At 36.3% G+C, this 21,033-nt stretch overlaps 1 protein-coding gene and 3 non-coding genes across 5 annotated transcripts; all 4 read right to left on the bottom strand.

The window, feature by feature from the left end:
- Nucleotides 1-308: 308 nt before the first annotated feature.
- Nucleotides 309-19,223, bottom strand: lpcat3 (lysophosphatidylcholine acyltransferase 3). 2 transcript variants are annotated; one of them, XM_077575487.1, is made up of 13 exons: nucleotides 18,927-19,223; nucleotides 17,426-17,533; nucleotides 13,299-13,408; nucleotides 12,142-12,235; nucleotides 11,920-11,957; nucleotides 10,469-10,647; nucleotides 10,272-10,380; nucleotides 10,099-10,185; nucleotides 8,183-8,346; nucleotides 5,978-6,125; nucleotides 5,538-5,693; nucleotides 3,132-3,262; nucleotides 309-1,807 (listed from the first exon to the last, which is right to left on the bottom strand). In XM_077575487.1, exons 1-12 carry the CDS (start codon nucleotides 19,009-19,011, stop codon nucleotides 3,143-3,145), a joined length of 1,398 nt encoding a protein of 465 aa, XP_077431613.1. In that variant the 5' UTR covers nucleotides 19,012-19,223; the 3' UTR covers nucleotides 309-1,807; nucleotides 3,132-3,142. The 2 variants fall into 2 exon arrangements, with proteins under 2 accessions (XP_077431613.1, XP_077431615.1); XM_077575489.1 differs by having other exon boundaries at nucleotides 13,299-13,405; nucleotides 18,927-19,221.
- Nucleotides 19,224-19,841: 618 nt separating this feature from the next.
- LOC144058526 (U7 small nuclear RNA) lies at nucleotides 19,842-19,898 on the bottom strand. Its single transcript, XR_013295456.1, has one exon. It is a non-coding gene; the product is annotated as a U7 small nuclear RNA (small nuclear RNA).
- Nucleotides 19,899-20,180: 282 nt separating this feature from the next.
- LOC144058525 (U7 small nuclear RNA) lies at nucleotides 20,181-20,237 on the bottom strand. Its single transcript, XR_013295455.1, has one exon. It is a non-coding gene; the product is annotated as a U7 small nuclear RNA (small nuclear RNA).
- Nucleotides 20,238-20,544: 307 nt separating this feature from the next.
- LOC144058519 (U7 small nuclear RNA) lies at nucleotides 20,545-20,599 on the bottom strand. The gene has a single exon (XR_013295449.1). It is a non-coding gene; the product is annotated as a U7 small nuclear RNA (small nuclear RNA).
- Between the last annotated feature and the right edge of the window lie 434 nt (nucleotides 20,600-21,033).

Raw genomic sequence — 21,033 nt, 5'->3', positions numbered from 1 at the left:
CGGCGTGCGTTAACCCGCCCACACTGCGTCCTTCTCCGGCTACATCCTCCCCCAGCAGATCCGTATCTTTTTTTCTTTTCTTTTTCTTTTAATCACCTAAAACAATCACGTCATAATGTCTTAAAAGTAAAAAAATAAAAATAATTTAATCTCATCGATATTTCCTCGACACGCGCACACGACTGCAAAATGACGTCATAGCAAAAGAAGGCAACAGGACCATCTCAGTTTTGAAATGCAGCACTTTTTTTTTTAATTATTCAACATTAGAAAAATTGCATTTAAAAAAAAATCACATTTCCCCCATGGATCTGTCCCATTTTTTCCTTTTTTATTTTATTTTAGATTTTTGTACATAAGGCATAAAATAAAAAGAACCCCCTTGAAATAAGCCATTAATCATGGTCATGGGCTTGTGTAAAAATTGACAGGCAGTTGCTACAGGCAGTCCCTGCAGGGTGGGATGATGATGAGATGCATCACCAGCTGAGGCAGCGCAGGTGAAGCACACAATGTTCCTAAGAAGTCGCTTCACCACGAGTTAACTGTTCCCCAAAAAAATGGAGGCGACTTAAAATAATAACACAACTTCACCTTTTTCATTTACAAACAACACAACTGAAGGGAGTGGCAACATTGAAGTTAAATAACATCCATAGGCGAGAGCAGGTGGCAAGAGTAATTTCCTTATTCCAAACGACAAAACATTTCCATAGAATTACAAAATCAAGTCTTTTTCTGCGCAAATTACAAGCAAATGAACAGTAGGACATTCATGAACAAAAGGCAATGTTGAGTCGGGTCTGTATGTTTATGTTCAGTAGCTCATAAAAGTGAGTCCACCCCTCACATTTTTTGGAAATATTTTAAAATATTTTCTTTGGACGAAGAAATTACATTTATACTACTGTAAATCGCTGGCAACAAAAGTGAGTACACCTCTATGGGTGATGAGTTATTGTGTGCGGACCGCAAATTTATATCAAAAGTGCTGGTCACATTTGGTCAGACAGTTTCACTGAGGGGTGTACTCACTTTTGTTGCCGGTAGTTTAGTGTTGATTTTTTATTTTATTTTTTTTTTTTACAGCAGTACTGTGATGAGTTATTTGTTGTGGACAGCAACTTTACAGTTTGTACATTGACTCATTTACAAAATAGAAAAGTGCTGTTTCTTTCAGGAATAGCTATAATGAAATATAAAGAAAAAATAAAAAGGGGTGTTCCTCACTTTTGTAAGATACTAAATGTGTGTGTATTGCGGTGCTTTTGTTGACCTCACAAATTCCCACCCAACATTTCAACTGTTTGTTCTTCCAAGCGTTCAGCAGCAGTCTTCTATGGTTACATTCCAAAAGTGCATTGACACGTCGCTTCCACATCATGTGAAGCGTTGCTGTTTGCTGCTGTTGTTGTTGTTGTTTGGAGACAGAAAGTCTTAAGAATCATGACAAAAATAAAAGGAAATATTATTATTGTTTTTAGGAGCCAACAAAAGGCTCCGAACCCGCGAGTGCAAATCGTATATATCTCTCAGAGGATTAAAAAAAAAAAAACAACAAATCATACAGGAAGTTGCCCCTGACAGGCTCCCCAGTTAGCCCGTGTGGCACAATGGTCATTTGTCTTGTAAACATTTCTCCAAAAATGTTTATAAAAGCTTCCTTACTTTTTACACAAAAATATATAGAGATTTATTTTCACATGGACATACGTATATATTATATTATATATACTTAAAGGCCTTAAAAATATTTTCCATTCCTCTCCTTTTCAAAGTCACAGTTCCCTTCAGCGGATTTTTGGACCTGCAAAGGAAGCAGAGACACACTTGAACCTACTTTTTTTTTTTAAGACAACAGAGTACGTAAAAATAAAATCCTTAGAACAGGCTGTCATTTGCATACACATGCACTAGAATGCTATCATGTCAATAGTAGTACAGGAAGTCCTCTAGTTACGAACATCCGACTTACAAACATTCGTAGATACGAACAAAGGCTGACTGATCTCCATAAATGCAATTTTGGCTCGCAAGTTCATATTTTTAAGTGCGCGCCTCATCATACATTACGGTACAGTTCATTAATTCATTCATTTCGGCAGCCTCACATGAACACAACTCAATAACGCCTCCACCATCGGTAAGCATATTCATTTTGTTTTTATGGTAGTGTACTTGTGTAAAAATGTTATCAAATTTACTCCGAGGAAAAGTGGTTCAGATAATGGATGGATGACAGATTGATGATGTAATTAACTCATTCACTGCCATTGACGGCTATAGATGTCAAAAATTCATTTGAACTAATTCTATTGGTTTAACATTTTTTTCCACTTTTGTTAAGAGTATGAAAACCTAGATTTTTTTATTGTACATTTAGAACAGATATTAAATTTGTGATTAATCGCCAGAAAATTCTTAATCGCCTGACGCCCCTAATTTTTAATCATCTTCATTTTTTTTTAAACCCATTCACTGCCACTGACTGCTATAGACGTCAAAAGTCTATTTTAATTGGGCTAGCAGTGAATGAGTTAAATGTATTTTTTTTTTTTTAATATACGTACTGTATAGAAAGTATATACGGTATATAATGGAGTTAGTTTCATTTTAAAAAGTGTTTTAAATATTTTTATTATTTTATTTTTTTAATTTAATATACCTACTATATAGAAAGTATATACTGCATATAATTGAACGAGGTATTTTTTTTATCATTTAATTTTTTTTTTTAATATATATATTTTTTATGTAATTCGACTTACCAACAACCTCCCGGAACTCTTTGTGTTCATAAATTGAGGACTACCACCTGTACTAGTAGCACACAGTTGTCACATCTAGTTGTCCTAGTACATGGACCTTCAAGCTGACATCATTGGACGAATGCTCAATCAGTTTGAACATTTATTCTCTATCTTTATTATCCAACTTAACATTATACTAGTACGCCGTTTGTCCTTACTATTAAAAGCAATAAAATAAAATTTAGCGTAGTAGGTGGGCATTTTGGTGCCAAGTAGTGCCGTATGATCATTTACTAGTAAGATTCCTTTGCATTTCCAATGCATGTGTAAAACAAACGCTATTCTTTGGATTTTTTGAAAACAAATTGTACAAGTGCGTACCGAGCCGTGGTTTAATCCTGCTTTTGCGGGCTGCGTTCCTTCTTAGGCACTAGCGCCTTCCGCAGGTACGGCGTGATTAAAAAGGCTACGAGGATGAAGACGTGACCGCAAAAGTAGACCGAGAAGTACACCTGCAACACAAAAAGTGGAGAGTCATCGTCAGGAAGTACAAAAATTCAGAATCATTTGGGGGGGCTGGGGGGATACTGTATATGCGGTTCGTTGAGGCACACCAGCTCCTCTTAAATCATCAGTACGACACTAATATTAGTCGTTCTTCACAGAGGATAAAGAAAACATGACAGTACTATATTGTCTTTCTGCATGTGTTACTGCAATATAGATGCTATTTAGTGTTAGCATTAAGAAGCTAGTGGACTAAAAGGCTAATAAATATGAAAAAGAAAAAAAAGAAAAGAAAATTTAAAAATAAACACAAATTAAATTTACAAATCTTGTTTAAAAAAAAAAAAACGCCCATTTAAACTTTTTTTGTATGTATTTACGGTTGTATTTAACTTTTAAGTAGCCTTTCATCTTTATGAACTGTTGGTTGATAAACAATCAAACAAATTGTAATTTGTTAAAAAAAAAAAAAACTTTTAATAAGTGCAATATGATTTAATTGACACACTTTGAAACTGTGCATAATTTTACAGCGGCTTCTAATAATAATCCCTATTTTAGTGGACACAGTCTACTATATCCAGTAAAAATCTCTATATACGCACTACAGATTAGACTGTATATGCAATTGATGAAGTTGGCGGCCAAGGACTACTTTTGTCTAATTGAAGGTCCTCAATTCAAACAATGCTTAGCAACATGACGTCATCAGAATTTAGTTATTTTTAGTTTTTCCAGTGAATAATGGAGGATAGGTTTCCCAACCCAGTTTATTTATTTTTAATCAATTAATTTACTACAGCAACCGACGATATAGAGGTAGTGAATAAATGTCGTAACAGGCAGTAAAAGGTGTTACAGCTAAAGAAAATGTTTTATTTTTACTTTAAATCACTTCCTTTCACAAGTGCCAGTCAAGTGCCACCTTCATCACCTGCGATTCCCATGGCAACCCCTCGACTTCCTCTGGAAACGGAAAAGGCTGTTTTTTTTGTGTGTGTGTGTTTTTTTTTTTAAACGAATCTTCAGAAGCTATTTCTGTTCTCTGTCTTCACAAACAAGTCCCAGTAGGACCCGTGCCAATTTACCATCTCATGCTCGCCACTAATGTCTTAAACTGCCCTTGTAATTTCATAATGCATTATGACAGGCGCATTCACGTGCACCTTTTAAAGCAGCGGCTGGGAACCTTTCTGTTATTAGCGACCATAGCCGCTAAAGCCATAATGAATTTATGAACGAATACGAGGCTGCAGTTGAACAAATGTTTACTCTTATGCTGGGTAAAATGGGCATTTGTAGCGTAGATGTATTTTTTAACTCATTCACTGCCATTGACGGCTATAGACGTCAAAAATTCATTTGAACATTTTTTTCCACTTTTGTTAACAAAAGTATGAAAACCAAGAATTTTTTTATTGTACAATTAGGACAGATATAAAATTTAGGATTAATCGTGAGTTAACTAGTAAAGTCATGCGATTAATTACGATTAAAAATTGTAATCGCCTGATGCCCCTAATTTTTAATAATCTTTTCTCTTTTTTATTCTCGTACATCAAAAAAATAAAATAAATATATATATAATTATTATTTTTTATTATTTTTATTCTTGATATATGTACTACTCTTTGCACAATATTAAAAATAACCCTATAAAGCTTTTTTCTTGAGCTCTACTAATTTATTTTGGTCATGTTACAAGCTTAACTCTTTGACTGCCAGACGTTTTCAGAAAAGGGATGCCGTGGGTGCCAGCCGATTTAAGCATTTTTGACTGATTTTTCAAGGTCCACAGAAAATTATGTGTTTGGACTATGGAAACACACATACTACCAAATGAAAGATTGGACTCTCATCTTTCATCAGAAAAAAAAAGTTTGTTTCTACCTTATTCCGTTTTTCAGTAATCAACAATAGAAAATGGTTAGTTTCACCTCTGTTTTAAAAAAAACGTCTTTTAACGTCTTTGGCACTCCTCCATATGATTTTACTAAACGTTATATAACGTTTTTGGCAGTCAAAGAGTTAACCTTGAAAATATACACTTTATCTTGGAAATACAAAACCTTTTATTTTGAAAATACGCATGTCTATATTTTTAAAACCCCCAATTTTAATCTTGTCGCATACGTTTCGTTTTTTAGGTTAGGTTGGCCCAAATACTAAAACGACGACAACAAAACGCTACATATGAAAAAAAAACATTGTGATTAGACTCTTTTTCCGTAGCACAACTTAAGTCATCTTTTGATGTCGATATGTGGATTTTTCATGCACCTTGAGCCATTTGTCGTAAGTGAAGATGCAGAAGGGCACCAGCGCGTAGCCCATGAAGAGCCAGTGGAAGAACTGCTGGATGACGTAGATGAGCGGGTAAAGTGGCCCGCTGGCCAAATGGATCAGCATCGGACTGTCCCGCACCAACAACTGATACTGTCACACAAAGAACATGCAATTACATACACACACCAGTAATGACTTTGTCTCCTTTTAACGCGGGCCTCTGCCAAATTAAGACCCGAGTCAATATTTAATAATAGGCGCATTTAACAGTGAGGTGCATTGGATCAATTTGCTTTAGTCACTTAAGAACAAGAAGCAGAAGTCTCTTCATTAAAAGGTTAAGCAGGTTGAAATGAGGCAAACGCAGATAACGATTACTTGGAAATGAGTTATCCGCTGATGGTTTTGATAAGAATGATAATGGCGGCGCCTACCTGTCGCTCAACAGTGATGATGAAGAACTCCATGGAGAAGCACATGAGATATCCCGAGTGCAGGCCGTGCCATATTGTCAAGAAGAGGAGAGTGGACACGTGGGAGAGCGTCTTGTTGCCCAAGAACTTCAGCCGCTTAAACACGTGCCTGGAAAACCAAAACAAAGAAACTCATTGGACTCGCTATCTCTTAAAAAATATATTTAACTCTCAACTTAGAACTTATTTCTACATTCTTGTATTTAGTTACAACTATTTATTGGAGCAATGTACATCATAGTATCTTAATACTTTTTTTTAAAATACATTTCTCAATTAAATGTATAAAAGATCCAGCGTTAAACAACAAACAATTTTAACAATAAAAAATAACCGCATAATGTGATTTTTTTCCCCAGTGCAAAGCTCTTGTGCTCTTGTACATAAAAACAAAATGGCTGAACAGCAAATTAACATGACTCATTCACTGCCATTGACGGCTATAGACGTCAAAAATTCATTGGAACTATTTCTATTAGTTTAACATTTTTTTCCCATTTTTGTTAACAAGAGTATGAAAACCTAGAATTTTTAAAATTGTATTAGAACAGATATAAAAATTTTGATTAATTGTGAGTTAACTAGTGAAGTCATGGGATTAATTACGATTAAAAATTGTAATCGCCAGGCGCCCCTAATTTTTAATAATCTTTTCTGAAGAAAAAAAAAAGATTTGTAAAAATTAAACAAAAAATGTTTTTTTTTAAGAAAATATTATTAAAAATTAGGGGCATCAGGCGATAAAAATTTGTAATCAGAATTAATCGCATGACTTCACTAGTTAACTCACCATAAATCTCAAATTTTACATCTGTGCTAAATGTACAATAAAAACTTTTTTCTAGGTTTTCATACTCTTGTTAAAAGTGGAAAAGATGTTAAACTAACAGAAATAGTTAAGCTGTCAATGGCAGTGAATGAGTTAATATTACGTTTGTGGAACCAGACTTAATCACACATTTTTTATCTGTTCTAAATGTACAAAAAAAAATCTAGGTTTTCATACTCTTGTTAACAAAAATTGGAAAAAATGTTAAATAGAAATAGTTAAAATGATTTTTTTTTTAAAGTCTATAGCTGTCAATGTCAGTGAAAGAGTAAAGTGGGAAAAAAAAATCAACTCACTCAAAATTTTAAGATTATTCAGGTTACTGTTTATCCTGCATGTCATTCCAAATAAGCAAAAAATTATTAGGCCTACTCGCGTTGTAGTATAAGATGCAACTAAGGCAAGTCTGCCATCTAGTGGTGAATTGTGATATTACAACTTAAAACTATACAGCGCAACCCCGTTATTTGCGGGTAAGTGTGTGTATAATTGATGATGGCCATTGAAAATGCATTAGGGGGAAAAAAAACGTTATCTATTTTTGTAATCCACCCAAAAATCTTCAAAATATGCTGAACTTTATTTATAAAGCACTTTAAAACAACCGTCGCTGCATACAAAGTGTATACTGAGTAAAAATCAGTCATGGAATAAAGACAGGTAAGACAAAATAAACACAAAATAAATAAACAAATAAAATAAAGCAAAAATAAATATATATAAAAAAATGAAATAAACAAATAAAATAAAGCAAAAATAAATATATATAAAAAAATGAAATAAACAAAATAAAAGAGTAAAATAAACTCCCCCCCAAAAATAATCAATAAATCTGCAATATAAATTTTCCACAAAGAACCCTTGGTGTGGAGCGCAAGTATGCGGGAAACTAGAGGAAACTTCAAACATGTCTTCTCAATGTTTCTTCCTTGCCCGTGAAGTCCTTTGAGACTCTTTTGTGATTACGGAATACATACATAAACTTGACTTGGACTTGATCCATGCCTGCTAATTGGGCCCAAAAGTGTTTTTAGTGAGACGCAGTGATTTATGACTAACGTTTAATTGTATACGAGTAGGCCAAAAGTGGCATCAGTCGTGGAAAGAACGTTTTCATTTCAACAAAGTCATTCTTCCTTAAAGATACAAAATAAATATTGAAAAGTCTCTCCAAGCTTGCACCTGTCCCATCTTGCATAATGTGTTCTGATAAAAGAGCGGATGGAATGCGACTACTAATGAGCGCCTTCTGAAGCGCCGCCACGTCGGCGTCATCCATATTTCAGCTATCAGCGACGTTAAATAAATCACTTTTCTTTACTGGCTGTCGTACTAACCTGGCGGCCCAAGCGTTGGTGTTGATGTTAAAGGAGCCGATGGTGCCGCCAAAGAGCGGCGTGGTCTCGAAAAGCCACACCTTCATGTTGGCGCAAGCGTCCCATTGGGGCTCGCCGTCCCTCGTGCCGCCGTAGCCGAGCCCGGTCAAGATGCACACGCCCTCCTGCAAACATGTCATCATCGATATCACTGGGCATCTCGAATCGCGGCAGGAATTCGTATCTTGTCTTTTATCCAGATTTCAAACAATACGTAATTGCGTCTTCCTTCCATTTACTTCTACGTTAATCGTCTGTGTCTCCTTCTCATAATCGTAACTACTCAATTTGATCTGACCAATATCATAATCTAATAAATATGGTACATGTTTCTTATTGGATAGTGATGAGTGCTTTAAAGAAGTCAACCTTAACCTTAAACATTTCTTGACAATAATATGTTACATGTGACCTCACTAGTCTAAAAATGACATTCTGATTTAACTCATTCACTGCCATTGACGGGTATAAACGTCAAAAATTCATTTGAACTATTTATATTAGTTTAACATTTTTTTCCACTTTTGTTAACAAGAGTATGAAAAAAAATATTGTACATTTAGATCAGATAAAAAATGTGATTAATCATGAGTTAACTATTGAAGTCATGCGATTAATTGCAAATAAAAATGTTAATCGCCTGACGCCCTAATTTTAATAATCTTTTCTTTTTCTGAAAAAAGATTATTTAAAAAGAGTATTAAAAATTAGGTTTTTGAAAAAAAAGACTGAAAGGAAAAGATCACCATAAATCTCAAATTTTATATCTGTTCTAAATGTACAATAAAAACTTTTTTCTAGGTTTTCATACTCTTGTTAAAAGTGGAAAAGATGTTAAACTAACAAAAATAGTTAAGCCGTCAATGGCAGTGAATGAGTTAATATTATGTTTGTGGAATCAGACTTATGAAGCAAAATACAGCCCTTTTTATCCATCTCAGGGGGCGGCCATTTTGCCACTTGCTGTCGGCTGAAAACGACATCACAGTTGATCAAGGCTCAGGCAACGACCAATCACAGCTCACATGCCTTCTGAAGCTGCACTGTGATTGGTTGTTACCTGAGACCAGTGAGCAACCGTGATGTCATTTTCAGTCGACAGCAAGTGACAAAATGGCCGCCTTCTAATATTGATAAAAACTGCTGGATTTTGATGCTGCACTCGTATTCTATTAATGCAATATTAACCATCGAACATATTATTGTCAATATTTTATTTTAATTTTTTTTTTGGGGGGGGGGTGTTAAGTAATAAACAGTTTGCTGTTTAGCTTCTTGTTAGAGAACAGCAATTACAGATAATATGTATTAAAAAGTTCAGAGAAGGACCCATTGAGCCATTTTCAGTAGTGAAAAGTTAATATTTTGTCTATAATTAATTTGATAATGTCATATTTCATGCACAACAGAAACCTTAAAAAAAAAAAATTTATTCCACTTGCTGTCGACTGAAGATGACATCACCTGTGCTGAGGAAGTAGGTAACGACCAATCATGACTCACATGTTTACTGGGTTTGGTCAGCAAACTGAGCCATGATTGGTCGTTATCTACTTCCTCCGCACATGTGATGTCATCTTCAGTCGACAGCAAGTGGACAAAAAGGTTTTTAAAGGTATTAATTGAACATGAAAAAGAATAAAAAGGTACCACATTAATTATAGACAAAATATTAACTTTTCACTGCTGAAAATGGCTCAATGAGTCAAGTATGCCTTTGAGTTCACATGTAAAAATTATACTGTTTTTTAGGTTCATTCAGAAATTTCACCCAAAAGCCAAATATAAGTTTTTGATACAACTCTTGCATTCACTCTCATTAATGTTTTGTTTTTTTAAACATCATCAACATCATGCAGATGGTCGTTCACACTTACGGCTATGAGCCAGCAGCAGACATATTTATACAATATGATTTTAGCCCAAATCATAATGAATATGCAGCGAAACCAGAATGGATGAGCCTGCGGAGAAAACACAAAAGTGACACAAGCAGGGGGGAAAAAAAGAAAAAAAAAAGATTGTTGAAAATTGAAATGCCAACACTCACGTCATACTCATCCGTCATGAAGTAGCTCTCTTGGTAATGAGGACTAAATATTGCAAATATGACCAGAAAGAGAAAACCCAGAGAGAATCTCTTTACAGCTGGTACCACGCTGGAAGAGGGATAAAACATAAAAAGGTGATGGGAAGATGAAAGTTCTCCATCTGCCGAAAGTGTCTTTGGGCTCGCAACCTCTCTACCTGTTCGGAGGCTTTCCCGGCCGGTCGCTGAGCTCCCCCGCCACCAGCTTCTGGTAGCTGCGCAGCGTGAACTGCGGGCCCACCAGGAAGCCGCCGTAGAAGTAAGAGAAGCCGAGCACCTCCAGCAGCGAGGGCACGCACGGCAGAGCGGAGCTCTTCTGCTGTGCGCTCAGCTCCGCCTAATCGTTGAGGATCGGACGTTAGCAGAGAAACATTTGATGGCCATCAGCTGATTGCAAGCTCGGGCGGCTGCGTGAAATCCGTATTTTGTTCAGGAATGAGTCAAGATTCTATCAAACTAGGAACGCAACTGATGTGCAACTAATACAGAGCAATGTCATTGTTTTCAGTTTTAAATTTTCAATCAGTGAACTGCACCTACTGGTCATAACATTAGGTACACCTGCATAATCCAATATGATGCTAAATTTAACTATGTTCATTATTGAGCCGTTTCTAATTTTTCCATCCTAAATAAGCAATTTCATACGCTGTTCGAAGCTTTACGGAAGCTAAAAAAAAAAACTTTCTAAGGACTTAGATATAGTAAATCGAGTGGATATAAAAAGTCTACACACCCCTGTTCTCATGACAAGTTTTTGTAATACATAAAATGATCTCAAGGTAAATCCTTTGAAAAATTCCGGGAGCTCCCAGGACATGTCTTAATCTTGAAACCTTAAGATCTGAAACCTTAGACAAGGAGGGGAGAATTTTGAAAACTTAAAAAAGTAGTGTTAGCGCAAAATCTTCAGGCTTCTGTTCACTCTAAAAAGAGAATTGTTGAACCAATTTAAGATTAAACAGAATTGTTGACCAACTTCATAAAATTGCTTCCAGTGTAACACATAAATTGAATTAAGTTAATCCAAAGTGAATATATTACGTTTAATGAACTCATAATTAATTAAAACTTAATATATTCACTTTGGATTAACTTAATTTAATCATGTATTACAACTTTAAAAAGTTTTATTCAGTTGGTCATCAATATTCTGTTTAATCTTAAATTGGTTCAACAATTCCCTTTTTAGAGTGTGGAAAGCAAAAACAAATGTCACAAAAAGCCCACTAGAACATCTGAACTTTATTTGCGGCACTTTAAATCGTGTCTGACAGGTGTGCGCTCACTCCCATTTTACAAGTTTGAATATGGTTGCTTCTTTTTGAACACAGTCAGATCCCTTTATAGGGGGTGTGCACACTTACGCAACCACATTATTTCTTAATAAAAAATCAAATAAATATTTGATTGCATTGTTGAAGTTCATGTCAACAATGGATCAAGTTAAAGTAAATGTATCTTGGGCTCATTTATTTATATCACAAAAATAATGTGACGCTCACATGAATGGCACATGCAGGTGTACCTAATGCAGTGGCCGCTGAGTGCGCGTGGGAAAAGACAAACAAAAAAGCAGAAAGAAAAGCAACGACATCAACCAACTCACTGGTTCTTTCCCGCCGTCATAGTAATCAAATGCCAAACCTGAAATCAGAAAGCGTAAAAGAAAACGGGCGTAAGGAACCGTGTTAGGGTGACTAATGAATGAAATCACGACCTTTAGCAAGGACGGACAGCGTGCACGAGCGGTTAATGGTCGTGATAAAGCGCTGATAGATGGCGGTTGTAAAACAGAAGGCGAGGCGCGCTTCGGCCGGTAGGAGGTTACCGATGAGTTTGAGCGTGAGGACGCAATGAGGCATCGTCCACTTGATGTCGTACTCCTCCGTCGCTGTGAAGTAATAGCCTGCCAGCAGGTATAACTGAAAGGGAAATCGATAAAAACAAAAAAACATAAGAATGACTGGGAAACAAACAAGAAAACTTGAGCTGAGCACATGTTCAAAACTCATTCGCTCAATTAAAGTGTCGTACCAGGAGCAAGGAAAACCAGTTACTCATTAACGGGCGATAGCGATTGCAATGGTGGAAAAGGAACATCGAGCAAAGACCGGAGAAAAAAATGAGGACTTTCACCCTCGAAAAATCTGCTGGGTACACAAAAGTCTTGAGACGCCTCTTAATGATTTCATCGAGTAGAAAGCAGGTTTTTAAAAGTGCGCGTCTGCTTCAGAAAAACAAACAAAATAAACATCAACATAACCTGCAAATTAAGCTTCCATTGATGTAAAAGCAAAACGGATGCATTTTAGGCGAAGACAATCATTTGTATTTTGGTACAAAAAAAGAAAATGTTTAAATATATAAAAAAAATATTAAAACAAATACATTTCTTTGAAACACTAATTCTACAAGTTCCTTTTGGACCAAACAATATTTATTAACTCATTTACTGCCATTGACGGCTATAGACGTCAAAAATTAATTTGAACTATTTCTATTAGTTTCCACTTTTGTTAACAAGAGTATGAAAACCTAGATTTTTTTTAAAATTGTACATTTAGAACAGATATAAAATTTGTGATTTATCGTGAGTTAACTAGTGAAGTCACGCGATTCAATTACGATTAATAATTTAAATCTTTTTTTTTTTATCGCGTCAGGCGATTACATTTTTTTTTATTGTAATTAATTGCATGACTTCAATAGTTAACTCACAATTAATCACAAATTTTATATCTTGGAAATGTACAAGATTTTTTTTCAAGGTTTTCATACTCTTGTTAAGAAAAGTGGGGAAAAAATGATAAACTAATAGAAATCGTTCAAATGAATTTGACGTCTATAGCCGTCAATGGCAGTGAACGAGTTAAATAAGTCATTTTAAAATAAAAATAAAAAAGGCGCAAATATATCAATTTAAACAACTCAAAATTAACATTAATAATCTCTTAAAATAGACGCTGCCACATGAGAAGGTCTCACCATTTGAAAGATGAAACTGCTCAGGATGGCCGTGACCGTCCTTCCCATGAGCCTCAGCATCAGGAACTGCGCAAGGACGCATACCGCCGAGTGATAGATCTGGGAACCTGTCGGAACCAAAGAGAGCAGCCAAATTGGACTTGTTGGATTCTAAGCGATCGGGGGTTGATTCTACAAGTGAGGATGGCGAGCTATCAGACACACTTCGTCGGTGCGACGAGCTTTTCAAGTCTTAACACAAGGAGGCGAGATTAGGCAACAGACCTGCTGTGAGGCCCGAAGTGCAGCCAGAGAGAATAAAAGAGGGGAAGAAGAGAGAAAGGATCAATGTTAACGCTAGTGGAAAAGTCAATGCAACCTTTTAGAAGGGAATGCACAAGTTTTTTTTGTTTTTTTTTTCCTGTGAGGCCACCACAGAAACGCACCACGGTTAGCAAAGAGGAAACCACACACATGCTTGCAATATATGCGTGTCTGTCCAGGCTGATAAAAACAAAAAAAAGGGGGGGGGGGGCTGTGCATGATAATGGTGAGTTGTGATAAATCCCAAAGGTAATTCCTGTCTTATGCATATTTGCCACAATATCAGACATTGCGCAACTCCGTCCAGGCTGCTCAGCACAAAATAAATCAAGGGTCGCTTAATTTTTTTAATCTTGCCAACCAAGCATTTATTTTTAATATTTGCTGTATTAGGTTAGCTCTTTGACTGCCAAAAACGTTAAATAACGTTTAGTAAAATCCTATGGAGGAGTGCCAAAGACGTTAAAAGACGTTTTTTTTTTTTTCAAAACAGAGGTGAAATTAACCATTTTCTATTGTTGATTACTGAAAAACGGAATAAGGTAGAAACAAACTTTTTTTTCTGATGAAAGATGAGAGTCAAATCTTTCATTTGGTAGTATGTGTGTTTCCATAGTTCAAACACATCATTTTCTGTGGCCCTTGAAAGATCAGTCAAAAATGCTTAAATCGGCTGGCACCCACGGCATCCCTTTTCTGAAAACGTCTGGCAGTCAAAGAGTTAGCTATTTTACTGAACAGTTGTGTTGTTAAAAGGGGTATTTAGAATGTTCTCATTGTGCATGTTACACTTAAAATAAAATGTATCCACTACATTACATTTGTTAAGTATAGTTCAGTTGAACTTTTAAAGCAATTTTCACCTTAAACCTTAATTTAGGTACTTTAAAAAATATATATAAACCAATACGTCTTAATGGAATCGTTCTTTTCATTATTTAAATAAACATATGAATTAAATTGTTACATTATACTTAAATTGTTCATATTGTTACAGTGGCTTATAAGAATAATAGGAATAATAAGAATAATACCCATTTTTGTTTTTTTTAAATAAATACTACACTACTGTATTTCAATGTTGGCCATTGTGATTGTACGTACAGAATTTAGTATTTTTTTTTAGGTAATACTTTGTGTAAAATGTTTTGATATCCACTGATTTTACATACACTTTTTAATTGTTTATTTTGCTATTGTTTTTAACACAATCTACGAATGAGCTGGCCTTAGACCATGTCAAATAAATAAATAAATTAGTTAATTAATAAATAAATCTAATATAGCCCCTGAGCAACAACAAAAAAAAATTGTCCTACTCTGATATAATTGAACTTTTCATTATCCTTTCTAACGTTCATCAAAGTTAATTAACATTTAAGTGTAAACTCGTGTGACAACAGTCGCTGTATCGTTAATGACAGTTGTAAGAAGGCCAGTTTGAATTTGTAACAGATTCCGTTTGAATTGATCCCTACGTAAAAAATATTTATTTAAACGACGACGAATTTGTGATAGTAACGCATTGCAACAGCTGAATCGAAACCACGTCTCAGAAATGCGGGGCCCAACAATAGCAGATGACTCATGTACATGAAATAAAATCAGGAACAAATAAAACTATTATTATTATTATTACATCCAATCCAAGTTACACTGAGAACAATTTTATTTTTCGCTTTTGTTTAAAGTCCCTAATCCACAAATGGGTTACTGTAAACAGCCAAAGGAGTTTCCTCTCCATAAATAACTGAATTTGTCGAAAAAACCTTTCAACTCGCATTCAAGCGAGACTGCTTTGCATGCAAATAAGACCCAAATGCAACAACGGTGGCTTCAGGTGGTGAGCCACCGTTAGGAGAAGCGGCAATATCAGCCCGCGGAAATGTTAATCCCAAATCTCGCATGCAAAAAAAAAAAAAAAAAAAAGGGAAAATAAGTAAATAGACGCTCTCGTGAGCCCCGAGATATTCTCAAGACAGAGGTAAGAAACTGATTTGAAAATCCACGAGTGGTGATAAAGTTGGGACTAGCATCCACACATTTGCATATCGAGGGCCTTAATGCAAGTAGAATTTGATTTGGGCTCGCCCTCTCACAAAAATGTTGATTGATCCTCAAAACTTTTTGGTGGGCTGCTTCATGGCTAGGAGGTCCAAGTTCTAAATACAGCGGCTACGTTAAGAACACTTATGAGCTAACGTTGAAGGCAATTAATTATAAGAGGTTGAAAGTGTTTACTGATGCGTTTATCCTGTGGTGTGGAGTGTATTAATTGGCTGATATTTCCTCACTGGTCTGTTTGGAAACACTGGCCTACGGTATTATATGTGCTTTATTTTAAATATGTCAAGTGAAAAAAAAAAAAAAAGAATTCACTTGTATAACGGAACGTATGGTGTTCCACAGGGTTCAATTCTGGGGCCTCTGCTGTTTTCATTGTATCTGCTGCTTTTGCGTTTCATTTTAAGAAAAAAAAGTAGCGGTTGTTTTTAAAGTGCTCGATATCCTTGATGTCTTAAATAAAAAATAAAAATAAAAAACATCCATTCAAGTGCTGACGATTTCTTTGAGAAGCACAGAAAAATGCTAAATTGTGCACTTCATCTAAGGGCTGCTCGATTATGAAGAAAATATTAATCACAATTAATTTGGTAATAATTGAAATGCCGATTACGACAATCATTAGTTTTTTTGGTACAAAATGTTTAAACATGTAAAAAATATTAAGAAAAAATACATTTCTTTGAAACACTTTAGTTACGCAAATTCTTTTTGGACCAAACAAGATCTATTAAATGAGTCATTTTAAAATAAAAAAAAAGGTGCAAATATATAAATTTAAACAACTCAAAATTTGTATTAATAATCTTATTTTTGGAGGAGCTGGATTTGTAATTGGCCATATTGCTGATGTGATGTCAATTGCCAACTTAAGACTTTTTCGCTGAATGTTATTATTGAGGCCTTTTTATTTATTTATTGTTTTTAGTGTATATTTTCATTCATTGACTGGATGTTATCACTTTCTGTCATCTTTGTGGTTTTTTTCTTTCTTTTCTCATATTCCTAGAAGAGTGTTTTTGGGGGTTGTATGTTGATGATCGGTGTCTATATATTTGAAATTGATCAATAAAGTTCCCCCCCCCCCAAAAAACTATTTTTTTGTTTACAATTATGCCGATTTTGTCATTGTGGAGTGCAATAATTGAAATTGTAATTGAATTTTGATTTAATTGCACAGCCATAACTTCATCCCTGCCAATTAGAAGATGCTACGGCTGTTTGGAGGCTCGGGAACAAAACGAGATCGTTCACATTCCTCCTGGAGCGCACTGGACTGATAGCGGTTGTTTGGTGAAGAGGCCACAAAAGACACTTTGAAAACTTGGTCGGTTGACATTTGAGTGTCATGTGACCTGGTCCAGCTTCTGAGCTGGAATGAGCTCAGCTTCACGTGCTGTGCTCGTGTAGTATGTAAACAGTGTCTGACCTTCAGGTCAAAACAAAGACCACATTCTTGTCATGAGAAGCTCCAGGGAAGCAAAGCGACAGAAGAGATAGCGGAACCTCCAAAGTTGACCATATTTAAAAATAATAATAATAATAAATAAAAAAAATTGGATTTTTTATAAACATGTAAGTTACATCTCATGTAACTTACATTAAAAAATAACTTTTCGGTGTTCTGTGCCAAGAGTCAAATTGCAGATCTTCTGTTATATCGTACAAGTTTTAACAGAAACAGAACATAGCTGTAATAACCGCTATCATCCACACAACCACAAATAGGCCGAAAACCGGGGGCCCGCTTTGCATCTCACCAAAGTTAAACGTGGCGAGGGCCAGTCCAGAGAACGTGTGGAACAGGTGGATAACGGTGGCGGGCTGGTGGAACAAGAAACTCCGGTAGATCAGCGCGAAGGGATATCCTGTAGGAGGAGAGAGACAGTGGAGGAAATATCAATACCGGCAACTACAAAATGACGGTCGTGACATCCAATACAAGTTGAGTCCATTGGTAAAGGTAACGGAAAGGTCAGACACAAAAGAGAGCCAGTGTGTAAAAGGTGAGCTAAATATAGTTTTATGAGTCTCTTAAACCTCAGCCAATATTCCCTCTTCCCAAGTGTGTGAGGTACTTCCACAGCATAATTAAACCTGAGTTACAAGATCAACTGCTTTCAACGTAGGGGGGGTCAGTGATACTAATATTTGACACTTTTGTATCAATACTCTTATTATAACATAATGAAATGATGCACTGCAATATCTATATATTGTCCCACTTCCTTTGTTAAGCAGCGCATAAACGATGAAACTTTTTCTAGATCTGTGCAATATAGCTATAAAATAAAATGTGATTTTTCGCCACAAAAATTCAGATTTTAATCATTTTTTCTCCCCTTCAATTAAGAGTAAAAGTGAATGAAAAATGCCTGTTGGAAATAAGTTTTTCCTCTCTGTAGGGATTTAATTTTATATAGCAACCACATAGCTATTTTAGGCAACACTGATTCCAATTTTCTAAACTAGCTCTTCTCTGCTCACAACCATGTTTGTTAGTGTAAAGAATGCACGTCAGTGGGTTTTTACAGAAAAAAACTTCAAGGCAAAAAAACTTGACTTAACCGGGGAAAATATGGATTCATCGCCCAGTCCATTTTTTCCTATTTCAACCTTTAAAAGGGTGTTAGCCTTCAGTAAGCGAGGTTACACAAGACCCATTAAGCAATACACATGCAGACATTATCACATTTAGAGCCAGCATATTGCCTTGTCAGGGCAAAGTTCTGAAAAACACATACAGAACATTTTCACATATTGACCATGCATTCACACTGGTTCATGTCGAGCTGTTTGGTGGAAATGCCAATTGTTAGTTCACAATTACAATTGCACAATGTTGAGCCTGGAACATATTCAGCTCGTGCAACCTTATCAAGTGATTATCTGATGTCTTACACGACGATACTTGTTATTTCGAACACTTGATTTGAAACTAACGTAGACCCCCCCAAAGTGACGAAATGACACACATTTATCAGCGCTCAAAAAGTTGTTTGATCGTTGACATCGATGTTGTTATTTTGAAAGCAAACACAATTGACAATTCCCCTAATGGTCTGACGTGGGTATAAAAACGCTTCTTAGCGGGTTAGTTTGCGTGTGTAAACTCAGTTTGACGCTGTCACAACAATACATGGAAGACGTTTTGGTAACAGTTCCACACAACAACACGCTCGCTGCAATTAAACAAAGCCAAAAAAAAAACTCTCTAAACTACGGTTGGCATTGCCTGAATTTGTAAGACGAAAAACTTACCAACTAAGATTGACAATATTAGGCGAACTGCAGGTTCGGAAGAACCCAAAGACTCCGATAGATTCTCCATCCAGGGAGCCGCCATCTTTACTGTGGGCGGAAACGTCTCTCCGCGACGGGTCACTTAAATCTACTGATTCGCGTCGTTCATCCACACGCAAACACGCGCACACAAAATCGACCACGTTGCGTGGGAACCCGCCGTGTTTCGGCCCCCTCCGTCCTCTCAGAAATGGACCATTCTCCCCTCCCTCGACGTCGTCTAGTCAGCGAGCCAGTTGGGGCAACGTTGGACGACGTGCTTTTTAATATACGTCAGGTCAGCATGAGCTGATTGGGTGGAAAAAAAGAGTACCACGGTCCTCAGCCAATCATGAAGCGTGTTTTATATATATTAATGAGTAGTCCTTCAGACGAATGGTTTTTACAGTAGTATTACATAATAATACGTCGTCACACGTTCGGTTGTTTGGAGTTTTGCGGGTGGATGACGAGGCACAATCATGCTTTTGTTTTGTTTTTCTGCTTTTAAACACTAGAGCGTAAAATATACTCGCACGGTTAAACGGAGCATGCGTGCCTCCATGTGGCTACATGCGAGAACTACATTGGCTAGAATGTTGACAGTGTAAGGGGCTGTCTGTCTTCATAAAAATGAATGAATAAATGAATAAAAACCTTTGGTCACGGTGTCGTCCAGTAGTCATTTTTATTTTATTTTTCCCTCCTCGCAATTGTCAAACAGCCACATATAACTAGTGCGCAAAACTACCGACGACAACAACAAAACATTTAGATTGTGGTGGTAGATTTGCATTGTAGTAGTATAAATGAAATGCCCGGATGGCGAATGCTAACGCATCAAAGAAAGATAATGGTGAGTAAATTATTGGGCTTTGACATTCACAATGTTAGGTGGGCTTCTCTTTAAGAGAAACCTGCTAGACAAATATCTAAAGAGTTATTATTCCGAAGAAAGATTTACAACAGTGGTGCTCTTACAGCATTGAACCAATAACTTTTGGTCACGGTATTCAGTCGACCCCCCCCCCCCCCCTCTCAATTGTGGAACATCCAACATAACTACTGCTAAAATCGAGCGAGGACAACTACATTAAATTTAGATTTCGGTAGTTTGAGTTTAAAAGCATTTGCAATGCGGAAATTTATAATAATTCCCAGATGTCGAAGGGTAATGCATCAAAGAAAGATGACGTTAAGTACATTATTAAGCATTGGCTTTCACAGTGTTAGATGGGCTTCTCTTTAAGAGAAACCTGCTAGACAAATATCTAAAGAGTTATTATTCCGAAGAACGTTTTGCAACAGTGGTTCTCTTACAGCATTGGACCAATAACTTTTGGTCACGGTATCCAGTCGACCAACTTCGCCAGCCCACCCCCTATTTTTTCCCTCTCAATTGTCGAATATCCAACGTACTACTGCTACTACTGCTCAAATCTGTCGAGAATAACATACATTAAATTTAGATTGCGGTAGTTTGTGTTTAAAAGCATTTGCATTGCAGAAATATCTTTGATTCCCGGATGTCGAAGGGAAATGCATCAAGACCGATGACGTTGAATATAATATTGAGCATTGACATTCACAATGTTAGGTGGGCTTCTCTTTAAGAGAAACCTGCTAGACAAATATCTAAAGAGTAATTATTCCAAAAGAATATACAGCAACGGTAGTGGTTTTATAGCATTGGACCAATAACTTTTGGTCACGGTGCCGTCCAGTCGACCACCTCCACCCACCCGCTATTTTTCCCCTCTCAATTGTCGAATATCCAACATAACCACTGCTCAAATCTGCCGAGGATAACATACAATACATTTAGATTGCGGTGGTTTGAGTTAAAAACAACGACAACTGTCTGCTAATTATTCTCGCGTCAACTCGAAATCGACCAATCGGCTTTAAGAGAAGGTAGGGGTGACGGCGAAAGAGCCAATAAAATGGCGTGACGTCACTCCACCGTCCTACTTTTTTTTCGAGTTGTCTTTTGGTTCTAATTTCATTCATACGAGCTGACTCAAATAGACATTGATCATTTTTTATTTGTAAGTAGGCTTCAACCAAGGGCCTTGTTTTTCCCAAA

This window comes from Vanacampus margaritifer, chromosome 9, assembly GCF_051991255.1.
Source record: "Vanacampus margaritifer isolate UIUO_Vmar chromosome 9, RoL_Vmar_1.0, whole genome shotgun sequence".
NCBI classification, from domain to species: domain Eukaryota; kingdom Metazoa; phylum Chordata; class Actinopteri; order Syngnathiformes; family Syngnathidae; genus Vanacampus; species Vanacampus margaritifer.
This window is presented reverse-complemented; position numbering and strand designations above follow the sequence as displayed.